The sequence below is a fragment of the Zophobas morio genome, unplaced genomic scaffold, assembly GCF_036711695.1.
Source record: "Zophobas morio isolate AGI-343-1 ecotype UQ-CSIRO unplaced genomic scaffold, CSIRO_AGI_Zmor_V1 ptg000021l, whole genome shotgun sequence".
NCBI lineage: Eukaryota > Metazoa > Arthropoda > Insecta > Coleoptera > Tenebrionidae > Zophobas > Zophobas morio.
The window spans coordinates 19,387,837-19,399,776 of record NW_026972126.1 but is presented as its reverse complement, the minus strand read 5'-3'; the positions used below and the strand labels follow the sequence as shown (position 1 = coordinate 19,399,776).

General features: G+C 38.4%; 2 protein-coding genes across 3 annotated transcripts; both read right to left on the bottom strand.

Annotated features, from left to right (window-relative positions):
- Positions 1 to 7,739: 7,739 nt before the first annotated feature.
- LOC135132137 (trehalase-like) lies at positions 7,740 to 9,663 on the bottom strand. 2 transcript variants are annotated; one of them, XM_064060104.1, is made up of 2 exons: positions 8,994 to 9,663; positions 7,740 to 8,936 (listed from the first exon to the last, which is right to left on the bottom strand). In XM_064060104.1, exons 1-2 carry the CDS (start codon positions 9,527 to 9,529, stop codon positions 7,790 to 7,792), a joined length of 1,683 nt encoding a protein of 560 aa, XP_063916174.1. In that variant the 5' UTR covers positions 9,530 to 9,663; the 3' UTR covers positions 7,740 to 7,789. The 2 variants fall into 2 exon arrangements, with proteins under 2 accessions (XP_063916174.1, XP_063916173.1); XM_064060103.1 differs by having other exon boundaries at positions 7,741 to 9,663.
- Positions 9,664 to 9,701: 38 nt separating this feature from the next.
- Positions 9,702 to 11,940, bottom strand: LOC135132138 (trehalase-like). Its single transcript, XM_064060105.1, has 2 exons — positions 11,873 to 11,940; positions 9,702 to 11,457 (listed from the first exon to the last, which is right to left on the bottom strand). Exon 2 carries the CDS (start codon positions 11,418 to 11,420, stop codon positions 9,762 to 9,764), a length of 1,659 nt encoding a protein of 552 aa, XP_063916175.1. The 5' UTR covers positions 11,421 to 11,457; positions 11,873 to 11,940; the 3' UTR covers positions 9,702 to 9,761.

The following is an 11,940-nucleotide window of genomic DNA, read 5'->3' as shown; positions in this document are numbered from 1 at the left end:
CCGAATTTTAAACTTATTACTTAACTTAAAGTACCTCCTGAGAAGTAAGGTAAGAGGAAACAAATATTATTAAAAAAAAAAATAGGTTAGATGAATCTTTGTACAGTGTTAATCCTAGAAATGACAGAAATTCTAAAATTCTGACCGAATTTATGGAAAGTACCAAATATTTTAACCCTTACAAAGGATGTAAGGCTTTCAAGGTTGCAAAAGACTCTAAAGACTCCAAAACTGGGAATTTAAAAATTCTAAAGGGATTTCAGGGATTTAAAAAATTTCGAGAATTCCACAGATTCTAAATATTTAAAAATTCGAAAGACTAAAAATCCTAAAGATATAAAAATATTTAAAATTCTAGAGATACTGAAGTATCTAAAAATAATGAAAATTTAAAAGCTCTAAGATTATAGAAATTCTAGTGATTCTAGATTCTAGAGATTCCAAAGTGGTTTGAAAGATTCACAAAGCATAAAAACTTTCACGGATAAGATACACTAGAAATTGCGAATTGTAAAGACACTTAAGATTTTAAATAAACTAAAGTTTTAATGTTCTATATAAAAAAATGATCCAACAAAATCTTAAAAATTTTAAAGAACCTAGAAATTGCAGAAATTTTAGGCTTTATAAAACTCCTAGTAATTCCCAAAGTGTTCAAAATGTTCATAGATTGGAAAAACTCTAAAGGGTCTAAAGGTGCTAAGGACTTTAAGGGGTCAAAAGCTAGCTAAATTCTGTTACGAATACCTGAAAGATTCTAAAGGTTCTAGAGAAATTCCAAAAAGCCAAAATATTCTAAAACTTGTAAAAATCGCATGAACTCTTAAAATGCCAAAAATTTTAAAAATTCCAAAGACTTTAAAGAAGACAAAAATCGTGAAGATCGGAAAAATGCTTTCTTAAATTGAAAATGAACACCCTAATTATTATTATCATAAATTTTGGAGACTGTAAAGATTCTAGAGATTCCAAAATAAATAAATTTTAGGAAATCTGAAAAAATTTAGAATGTGTGAGAAAAATGAGGTAGACCTAGAAATCTTGAAAATATTGGAAAAAGTTGAATTTCAAAATTCTGATATAACTGGAGTCTGATAATTTTAGAAATTTTGCAAAACCTGAACATTCTGAAAATTTTGAAGATTTTGTAAATTACGAAAATTCCCAAAAATTAAAATAAAATAAAAAAATATTAAATCTCAAAATGTCAAAAGTTTACACAATCTTAAAGATAGTGGATATTCTAAAAATTCCAAAGTTTCCAAATATTTGAAATATTTAAACCTTTTAAAAATTCTAAAGACTTTACACATTATAAAAATCTTAGTTTTCATACACTAGAATTTGCGAATTGTAAAGACACCAAAGATGCTAAATAAACTAAAGTTCTAAATTGAAGAAACGTTCAACAAAATCTTAAAAATTGTAAAGATCTTGGAAGTATTAATGTTCCTAGAAATTATAAAAATTCTAAACTTTATAAAATTTCTACTAATTCTGAAGTATCCAAAATTTCCAAAGATTTTAAGATTCTAAGGACTCAAAGGTTTTTAAAATTCTGTTCCAAATATTTCAGAGATTCTATAATTTGTAAAAAACGCATGAACTCTTAACATGACAAAAATGTTAAAGATTCCAAAGACTCTAAACAAAACAAAAATCCTAAAAATCTGAAGAATGCTTTCTTTAATTTTTATAAATCCTACAAGTATTAGGGATCTTGAACACCCGAATTATTTTTTATTATCAGAGATTCCAAAAATTTCAAAGATTTAAAGACTCTTGGGTTCTATTAATTTTACAAAATCTGGAAATATCTAGAAAGTGTGAAAAATCTGGAAGACTTAGAGATCTTGAAAACTGAGGAAAATGTTGAATTCTGGCATATCCGAAGACTGATATTTTTATAACATTTAGAAAATCTGGAATTTCTGGATATTACTCAATTCTAGAAATTCTAAACATTTTACTGAATTTGTGATAATATTCCAAATACTGCTGTGAAAGTTCCAAGTCTTCTGTAAATTTCAAAGATTTCGAGGTTTCCAAGGGTGCCAAACCTCTAAGGAGTCTATTAATACTAAATTGATATATGTGCCCTTGCTAAAATATTAATGACCTTATCGAAAAAAAAAAAAATTTGGAAAAACTGACTATAAAAATGAAAAAACGAAGAATTCCCAAGGTTAAAGTTGATAAAAAATTTCGAAGTTATATTTGCTCGACTGTACTTTAGGGGTTAGGGAAGTTCTGTCGAAATAACTTTCAATCAATTTTTTAAAAAACGTGAAACCATCTCGAGGATCCCAACTTTTTTTTTTTAATAATGTGAAAGTTTCTCGGGGGCCCCATCTGTCTTTTTTTAAGAAAATGAAATCTTCTCGGGGGTCCCAACTGTCTTTTTTTAATAGTGTGAAACCTTCTCGGGGGCATCAAGGGTCTCTTTTTTTGAAAGCTGAAAACTACTCGGGGACCCCAATTGGGGGCCTCATGTCTTTTTTTTAAGAAGTTGAAACCTTCTCGGGGCCCCATTTGTCTTTTTTTTTAAAGAAAGTGAATCCTTCTCGGGGATCCCAAGTGTCTTTTTTTTTTAAAGAAAGTGAAACTTTCTCGGGGGTCCCAACTGTCTTTTTTTAATAGTGTGAAACCTTCTCGAGGGCCTCAACAGTTTGTTTTAAAGAATGTGAAACCTTCTCAGGGGCCCCAAGTGACATTTTTTAAGAAGCTGAAACCTTCTCGGGGACCTAATTGATTCTTTTAAGAATATGAAACCTTCTCAGGTGTCCTAAGTGTCTTTTTCTGAAGAATCTGAAACCTTCTCGGGGCCTCAAACTGTTTTTTTTTTAATAACACTATGCAACAAATTAAAAAAAAAATAAAATTCACAGAATGCACAATATTCAGTTAAAATTTCTTCCCTCAAACTCAATTGAGGATTATGCTTGAAAGAATCGTATCACATCAGGTTTCAAAATGAAAAGTGTTTATTGAATTTTTTGAAATCATACAAAATTAATAAAACAAAACTTCATTTTTCATTGAAAAAGGTCCTTTTTTTCGAACGATTGGCATTCTTATTGTAGCCAGATCTCTCAGTATCCCTCTGAAGACACCAATAGAAGTCTGCAGGCATGGGTGGATACATAAAAGCTATATTTTTACGATTAAATGCAATCAAGTGTCCCAAAAAGGAAGAAAAACAAAACACCCGTTATCTATGTTTTGTGGTGTGATATGGGTATAAAACATTTTTTTCTTTAATATATGGAGTATAGGTAGCCAACCTATCACATCAGGTTTCAAGATGAAAAGTTGAATTTTTTGAAATCATACAAAATTAATAAAACAATACTTCATTTTTCATTGAAAAAGTTTTTTTTTTCGAACGATTGGCATTCTTATTGTAGCCAGATCTCGCAGTATCCCTCTGAAGACACCAATAGAAGTCTGCAAGCATGGGTGGATACATAAAAGCTATATTTTTACGATTAAATGCAATCAAGTGTCCCAAAAAGTAAGAAAAACAAAACACCCGTTATCTATGTTTTGTGATGTGATATGAGTATAAAACATTTTTTTTCTTTAGTATATGGAGTATACCCAACCTCAAACACTATCTGAACTTTCTGTGAGTTTTTTAGTGTTGCATAGTGTAATGTGAAACCTTCTCGGGGTTCCCAACTGTCTTTTTTTAAAATAGGTGCAACTTTCTTGAGGGCTTTTTATGTTTTTTAAAGAATGTGAAACCTTTTCGGGGAGCCCAAGTTTTTTTTTTTTTTGAAAGAGAGTGAAACCTTCTCGGGGATTCCAACTGTCTTTTTTTAATAGTGTGAAATCTTCTCGGGGGCCCCAGTTCTCCATTTTAAGGTCAACCTTCTCGGGGGTCCCAACCGTTTCTTTTAAGAATATGAAACCTTTTCGAGGGCCCCAAGTGTCTTTCTCTTAAGAATCTGAAATCTTTTTGGGGACCCCAACTGTCTTTTTTTTGAAGGAGGTGAAACCTTCTCGGAGACCCAAACTATTGTTTTAATAATGTGACACTTTCTCGGAGGTCCCAATTGTCTGTTTTTAATACTGTGAAACCTTCTCGGGAGCACTAATTGTCTTTTTTTAAGAAGGTCAACCTTCTCGGGGGTCCCAACCGTTTCTTTTAAGAATATGAGACCTTCTTGGATGCCCAAGTGTCTTTTTGAAGAAGATGAAACCTTCTCGGGGACCCAAACTGTTTTTTTTAATAGTTGAAATCTTCTCGGGGACCCCAATTGTGCTTTTTAAGAAGCTAAAACCTTCTCGGGGGCCCCAAGTGTCTTTCTCTTAAGAAACTGAAATCTTCTTGGGGACATCAACTGTCTTTTTTTGAAGAAGGTGAAACCTTCTCGGGGACCCAAACTGTTGTTTTAATAATGTAACACCTTTTTGGGGGTCTCAATTGTCTTTTTTTAATATTGTGAAATTTTCTCGGGAGCACCAAGTGTATTTTTTTTAAGAAGCTGAAACCTTCTCGGGGACCCCAATTGTCTTTTTTTAAGAAGGTCAACCTTCTCTGGGGTCCCAACCGTTTCTTTTAAGAATATGAAACCTTCTTGGGGGCCCAAGTGTCTTTCTCTTAAGAATCTGAAACCCTCTTGGGGACCCCAACTGTCTTTTTTTGAAGAAGATGAAACCTTCTCGGGGACCCAAACTGTTTTTTTTTAATAATGTGAAACCTTCTCGGGGTTCCCAACCGTTTCTTTTAAGAATATGAAACCTTCTCGGGGGCCCCAAGTGCCTTTCTCTTAAGAATCTGAAACCTTCTTGGGGACCCCAACTGTATTTTTTTTAAGAAGCTGAAACCGTCTCGGGGACCCGAATTGTCTTTTTTTAACCTTCTCGGGGGTCCCAACCGTTTCTTTTAAGAATATGAAACCTTCTTGGGGGCCCAAGTGTCTTTCTCTTAAGAATCTGAAACCCTCTTGGGGACCCCAACTGTCTTTTTTTGAAGAAGATGAAACCTTTTCGGGGACCCAAACTGTTTTTTTTAATAATGTGAAACCTTCTCGGGGTTCCCAACCGTTTCTTTTAAGAATATGAAACCTTCTCGGGGGCCCCAAGTGTCTTTCTCTTAAGAATCTGAAACCTTCTTGGGGACCCCAACTGTATTTTTTTTAAGAAGCTGAAACCGTCTCGGGGACCCCAATTGTCTTTTTTTAACCTTCTCGGGGGTCCCAACCGTTTCTTTTAAGAATATGAAACCTTCTCGGGGGCCCCAAGTGTCTTTCTCTTAAGAAACTGAAATCTTCTTGGGGACATCAACTGTCTTTTTTTGAAGAAGGTGAAACCTTCTCGGGGACCCAAACTGTTGTTTTAATAATGTAACACCTTTTTGGGGGTCTCAATTGTCTTTTTTTAATATTGTGAAATTTTCTCGGGAGCACCAAGTGTATTTTTTTTAAGAAGCTGAAACCTTCTCGGGGACCCCAATTGTCTTTTTTTAAGAAGGTCAACCTTCTCTGGGGTCCCAACCGTTTCTTTTAAGAATATGAAACCTTCTTGGGGGCCCAAGTGTCTTTCTCTTAAGAATCTGAAACCCTCTTGGGGACCCCAACTGTCTTTTTTTGAAGAAGATGAAACCTTCTCGGGGACCCAAACTGTTTTTTTTTAATAATGTGAAACCTTCTCGGGGTTCCCAACCGTTTCTTTTAAGAATATGAAACCTTCTCGGGGGCCCCAAGTGCCTTTCTCTTAAGAATCTGAAACCTTCTTGGGGACCCCAACTGTATTTTTTTTAAGAAGCTGAAACCGTCTCGGGGACCCGAATTGTCTTTTTTTAACCTTCTCGGGGGTCCCAACCGTTTCTTTTAAGAATATGAAACCTTCTTGGGGGCCCAAGTGTCTTTCTCTTAAGAATCTGAAACCCTCTTGGGGACCCCAACTGTCTTTTTTTGAAGAAGATGAAACCTTTTCGGGGACCCAAACTGTTTTTTTTAATAATGTGAAACCTTCTCGGGGTTCCCAACCGTTTCTTTTAAGAATATGAAACCTTCTCGGGGGCCCCAAGTGTCTTTCTCTTAAGAATCTGAAACCTTCTTGGGGACCCCAACTGTATTTTTTTTAAGAAGCTGAAACCGTCTCGGGGACCCCAATTGTCTTTTTTTAACCTTCTCGGGGGTCCCAACCGTTTCTTTTAAGAATATGAAACCTTCTTGGGGGCCCAAGTGTCTTTCTCTTAAGAATCTGAAACCTTCTCGGGGACCCAAACTGTTTTTTTTAATAATGTGAAACCTTCTCGGAGTTTCCAACCGTTTCTTTTAAGAATCTGAAACCTTCTTGGGGACTCCAGCTGCCTTTTTTTGAAGATGAAACCTTCTCGGGGACCCAAACTGTTTTTTTTTTTTTTTAAATAATGTGAAACCTTCTCGGGAGCTCCAAATGTCTACTTTTAAGAAGCTGAAACCTTCTCGGGGACCCTAATTGTCCTTTTTAAGAAGGTGAAACCTTCTCGGGGTTTCTAACTGCCTTTTTTTAAAAAAGGTGAAACTTTCTCCAGGATCCCAAATGTCTTTTATTTTAAAGAATGTGAAACCTTATCGGGGGCCCCGACTGTTTCTTTTAATAATATGAAATCTTCTCAGTGATCCCAAGCGTCTTTTTCTTAAAAATCTGAAACCTCTTGGGGACCCCAACTGTCTTTTTTTAAAGAAGATGAAACCTTCTCGGGGACCCAAACTGTTTTTTTTTAATAGTTGAAACCTTCTCGGAAGCACCAAGTGTCTATTTTTAAGAAGCTGAAACCTTCTCGGGGACCCCAATTGTGCTTTTTAAGAAGCTGAAACCTTCTCGGGGGCCCCAAGTGTCTTTCTCTTAAGAAACTGAAATCTTCTTAGGGACCTCAACTGTCTTTTTTTTAAGGAGCTGAAACCTTCTCGGGGACCCTAATTGTCCTTTTTAAGAAGGTGAAACATTCTCGGGGGCATCAAGTGTATTTCTTTTAAGAAGTTGGAACTCGGGGTTTCTAACTGCCTTTTTTTAAAAAAGGTGAAACTTTCTCGAGGATCCCAAGTGTCTTTTTTTTCTATGGAGGTTATCACAAAAAAGTAAAATTTCGTAATTTTTCAAAGAAGAAGAATTCGTTTCAAAAGGAAGTGAAGAACCTTTCCTATACCCCAACAAGGAACCAGTTTGTGTGTTAGAGGCCCCTAAGCCAAAATTCTGGGCCTCTAATAAGAGACTCAGAGTTACTACAGGAGCCAGGAATGGTTCTTGGACAAGTACACATTGAACATTGTAGATGATTTTAATGACTAATTTTATCTAAATATATACAAAACATGAACCGCTAAGTAGGAAGATATGTAAATAGTATGATAAGAGACAAATTTGTACCTAGGTAATTTAGTTGATATTTTTTAACATTGACCTAAAAGTTTGTTAACAACCTGGTGTGCTATTCACAGATCAACTTTACGAGAGTTTTAACAACAAATCCAGTTATATTTCTTTCCATTTTGTTACAGTGGTACTGCTACAATATACAAAATATATCTGAAAAAGTAGCGTACTGTTAAGTATGACAATCAAAGGCAAAAATGACAGATGGATGAGTTAATACATATTTTCGAAGTGCTTTGTATTGAATAGGTACTTAAAGATATCAAAAGTACTTTTAAAGTACTGAACAGTCTTACGCACTTAAATATAGCAAGTATCTGAATGACGGAGATTAAAAATACCAACTTTGATAAAAACAACAAGCTACTTAACTAAAATTACATTTATTTTCCAGTACCAAATACAGTGCCCGCCCCAAAACTTAAGTATCTTCTACAATGAATTCCGGAGCTTCCTGATACTGGCGTGGCAATTGCTCCCCATCTGCGTCCTTCTTGTTAATGAAATATAATTCGATTAACTCAAGCACGACTCCGTTGGTCCATCCGAACCCCGTCTGCACTTCGTACTCCCCGCCACCCCCATACATCCCCTTAAACACGGCGCTGTATTTTTCAAACATCTCTTGCGTCTCTTCGGCCACTTTTATCATAGATTCGATCCACTTCATAGCCAGCTGATGGGCAGTTTTTTGTGCCTCGGGGTACTTAGTGTTCTCCAGTCCTAGAATCACCATGGACTGGGAGGGCGGCCACGCGTTGGGAAAATCCCACTGTTCGCCAGTTTCAAAGAGCGACGCCGGAATTCCACCTTCATAGCTCATTATGTTCATCATCTTCAAGTACTTAACTGCTTGTTGTGCGTAGGTCTCTGTCATTTCCGCGTCGTACGCTTGACACCATAGAGGAGCGAAGTTGCTGGGATAGAAGTGCTTCCTTTGCACTCGCAGTTCGATGTCGTAGTCGTACCAGATCCCGTCGTCTTGGTTGTAAAGCACGTCTTTGATGGCTTGTTTGAACTCCAAGTGTTTGCCTAACCAGAAAAGGGCTTTTTGTTTCTCTCGGAGCTTGATGTAGAAGTCGTGCATCAGCAGGAAGCACCTGCAGAGGATGGCGTTGAGGTCCACTGGAATGATGCGGGTTGGTTTGATGGTGGAGAGGTCGGCTTGGTTGCCACCTTGACCGTCGAAGAACCACCGACCTGAAAAATCCCACCCGGTTTCAGCTCCCGTTCTTAAGTTCATATAGCACTGTCTTTTCTCATCTTCGCTTCTGTATCTAGAGGCAGTGTGTACGTCTTCTATGTAAGACTCAGGTCTTGGACTATCGTCGCTGGATTGATAGCGTGCCATTTGATACCTCCGACCACCTTTGTCTATTTGGATCGTCTTCGTGGTGAGCCAAAAATTCAGCTCTTTTTCGATGAGTTGGATGTTGTTTCTCAACCAGATAATGTCATTCGTTGCATCTAGATAAGCAGCTACCATGAAGGTAAGCAAGGGCGGTTGCGACCGGTCCAGGTAGTAAATGCGACCACCATTTGGTATGAAACCATAGGACTCTACTATGCTGAAAAAGTTTTCGATCATTCCTTTCGAGGTATGTTTCATGTCACAAATTAACAACCCCTTGATTATCCAGTAGGAGTCCCAGTAGTAGATTTCTCGGAAGCGCCCTCCCGGTACTATAAATCCGTTTGGCAGCGGTATGATGGAGTACTTCTGGGAGTTCTGAATCACCTCTGGTTTGATTTTCCTACCTAAAACCGGCCACATGTCCAAGAGTCGTTTCGCCATACCGCGTATCCTCATATTCCTGATTTTCCGCAAGAAAGGCGGACTTATTTGGTAGTCCGTTGGGTACCAAGTGTCCAGTTCGTTGGTGGATGCTTGGAAATTGTTTTGGACGAATTCGACGATGTCGTTCTTGCCTGGATTCCCTTGAGTCTTGCCCATCAGCCTATCAAAGTTCTTCAACGTGCGTTCGACGCTCTTGATCAAACTCATATCCACGAAAGTCTTGGAGTCCTTGAAGATCCCAGCCATTTGCACTACGCGTAGAAGATCACCTTGACAGTAAATCGGACTTTTGCATATACTTTTTTGACTTAGTATCGATTTAGACAACAGTAGAAACACGGACGCGAGAAGAAAAACGTTCATGACCAATACACACGAATTCAGCCGGGACAAGCATCGTTCCACATTTTACGCTTACGCAACTTATAATTTTAACAGGCACATTCGGTTGAAAGAGACAGCACGGGATTAATTTTGACACTTGATAGCTGCTAGAAAGGGAACTGTAGTACCGGTCGTACTACAACGAAACTAATTTTAGAAAAACGTTTATTTATTTTATAATAGTAATAATACAGATAGGGTGAGTACTGCGTCACCTTTTTTTCTTGGTGTAGTAGCGATTGATGAGTTGGAAGAGTACCCCATTAGTCCATCCGAAGCCACTCTGGACTGTGTATTCGCCCCCATTCCCTGACTCCCCGAAGTGTTGAACGTCGTACTTTTCGAACATCTTCTGCGTTTGGTAGAAGCATTCCAAGTTAGAGTGTAGCCATTTCTGGGCTAAAGCTTCGGCAATCTTTTGGGCTTTGGGGTCCCGGCTTTGGTCCAACCCGAAAATCACCATAGCTTGCAAAGGCGGCCAGGCGTTGGGGTAGTCCCATTGCTCCCCACTCGGAGTCAAAGACGTGGGAAGACCACCATCAAAATCCAACACCCCCTGAGTGACTAAATACCCAGCTGCTTTGTGTCCCACTTCTTCAGCTTTATCCAAATTGTAGACCCCAGCCCATAGTGGTACGAAATTACTCAAATAGAACAAACGTCTCGGTTTACCCATCACGTTGTCCCAGTCGTACCAAATACCATCCTCTTTGTGGTAAAACACCGCTTCGATATTTTTCCTCCAGTCGTCTCCCTTTTCCATCCAGTACCCAGAGCGTTCCTCATTCCCCAAAAGCGAGTAAAGTTTCCCCAGTTTTAAGAAAGCTTGACAAAGAAAGGCGTTGAGGTCGACCGGGATGATCCTACTAGTGTGAATATCAGCCAAATTGGCGTTGGTACCACCGTACTGGTCGACGATCCAACGGGACGAAAAATCCCAACCACTTTCAGCAGCACTGTTCAAACTTTCAAACAAAATTGTTCGTTTTTCGTGGTTAGGGAGTGAGGATGCTGTTGTCATGTCTTCAAAGTAGGATTCGGGGCGTGGGGTACCGAAGTGTGAAACGTAGTGTGCTAGATGGTACTTCGTACCGTTTTTAACAACGTGGGTCAGTCTGTTCTTGAGGAAAAAGTGTAACTCGAGGTCTAGAAACTTAATATTTTGGTTTAACCACTGGATGTCGTTTGTAGCGGTTATGTATGACGCCACCATTAGGGTTAGTAGGGGTGGTTGTGACCGGTTTAGATAGTAGATACGAGACCCATTAGGCACGAAGCCGTACTTCTTTACCATGAAGACAAAATTGTCTAAAATTCCACGCACGGTGGTGTACATTTCACACAACAAGAGTCCTTCGACGATCCAATAGGTGTCCCAGTAGTAGAACTCTCGGAAACGACCTCCGGGTACTATAAACCCGTTCTTTACGGGTATTATGGTGTACAATTGCGACGACTTTAAGACTTCTGGTCGTACCTTTCGTGCCAATTGTGGCCAAATCTTCACCAAATTCGTGGTAAAGTTTCGTATTTCATTGTCAGTGATGTGTGACAAAATTTCCGGTGAGGGGGTAAAGTCTGGTGGTACCCAGTTCTCGAATTCGCTGTGTTTTTGGAAGTTTTCTGAAACGAATTTCTTGGTTTGGGTTTTGTTCGGTTTTTGCTGGTTGGTGTTGAGGAATCGCCGGAAGTTTCGAAGGGTTGTTTTTTCGTCGTGGATCATTTTTAGGTCGACGAAGGTTTTGGAGTCGGGGAAGATGCGTGCCATTTGGACTGTGTGAAGCAAGGGGCCTTGGCAGAAGACTCGGCTGGTGCATAAAGTGGCCGGTGCGGGTTGGACGGAGTGGAAGATTAGAAGAATGAAGATCATTTTCGGGTTCTTCAGGTGGTACTTGAAGAATCGAACTCTGAAAGAGACGAAGACGAAATATGTGTAAGAAGTGTGGGTTGATGGGAGACCGGTTTTTGAAAAACGTTGATAAGGAGGTAATTAGTACCTATCTTTAGTTTTCTTTATTACGTTTAATGTTTCTTGTATTTGTAACAAAACAGCATTCCAACTTTACCTTTTTGTGCAAAGCGATAAGGCGTTTTTGCTCATTAGTTAGTCGATTAATGGTGCGATTGTTGCATAATTGTACAAATCGGTACTACTTGGTATTAGTTCGTGTGCAGCCTTTAACGTTTCGACTTTTCTTTGTTTTGAACGGTTAAAATGAATCTTTTGTTCTGCGGGTGTCGTGAAAAAAGTGTTAATAAAGAAGTTTCAAAATCTGATTCAGGATTTCGATTAGTGGTGAGTACTTTTTTGTGAGTACTTACGTGACATTAATCCGGCACTGATGGCACTAGGACTTGAAATGAAACAATCTGTGGAGTTTGTCAACGTG

Bases quoted from the DNA above. Each gene is read 5' to 3' on its own strand.
- LOC135132137 (XM_064060103.1), bottom strand. From the start codon at position 9,529: ATGAACGTTTTTCTTCTCGCGTCCGTGTTTCTACTGTTGTCTAAATCG.
- LOC135132138 (XM_064060105.1), bottom strand. From the start codon at position 11,420: ATGATCTTCATTCTTCTAATCTTCCACTCCGTCCAACCCGCACCGGCC.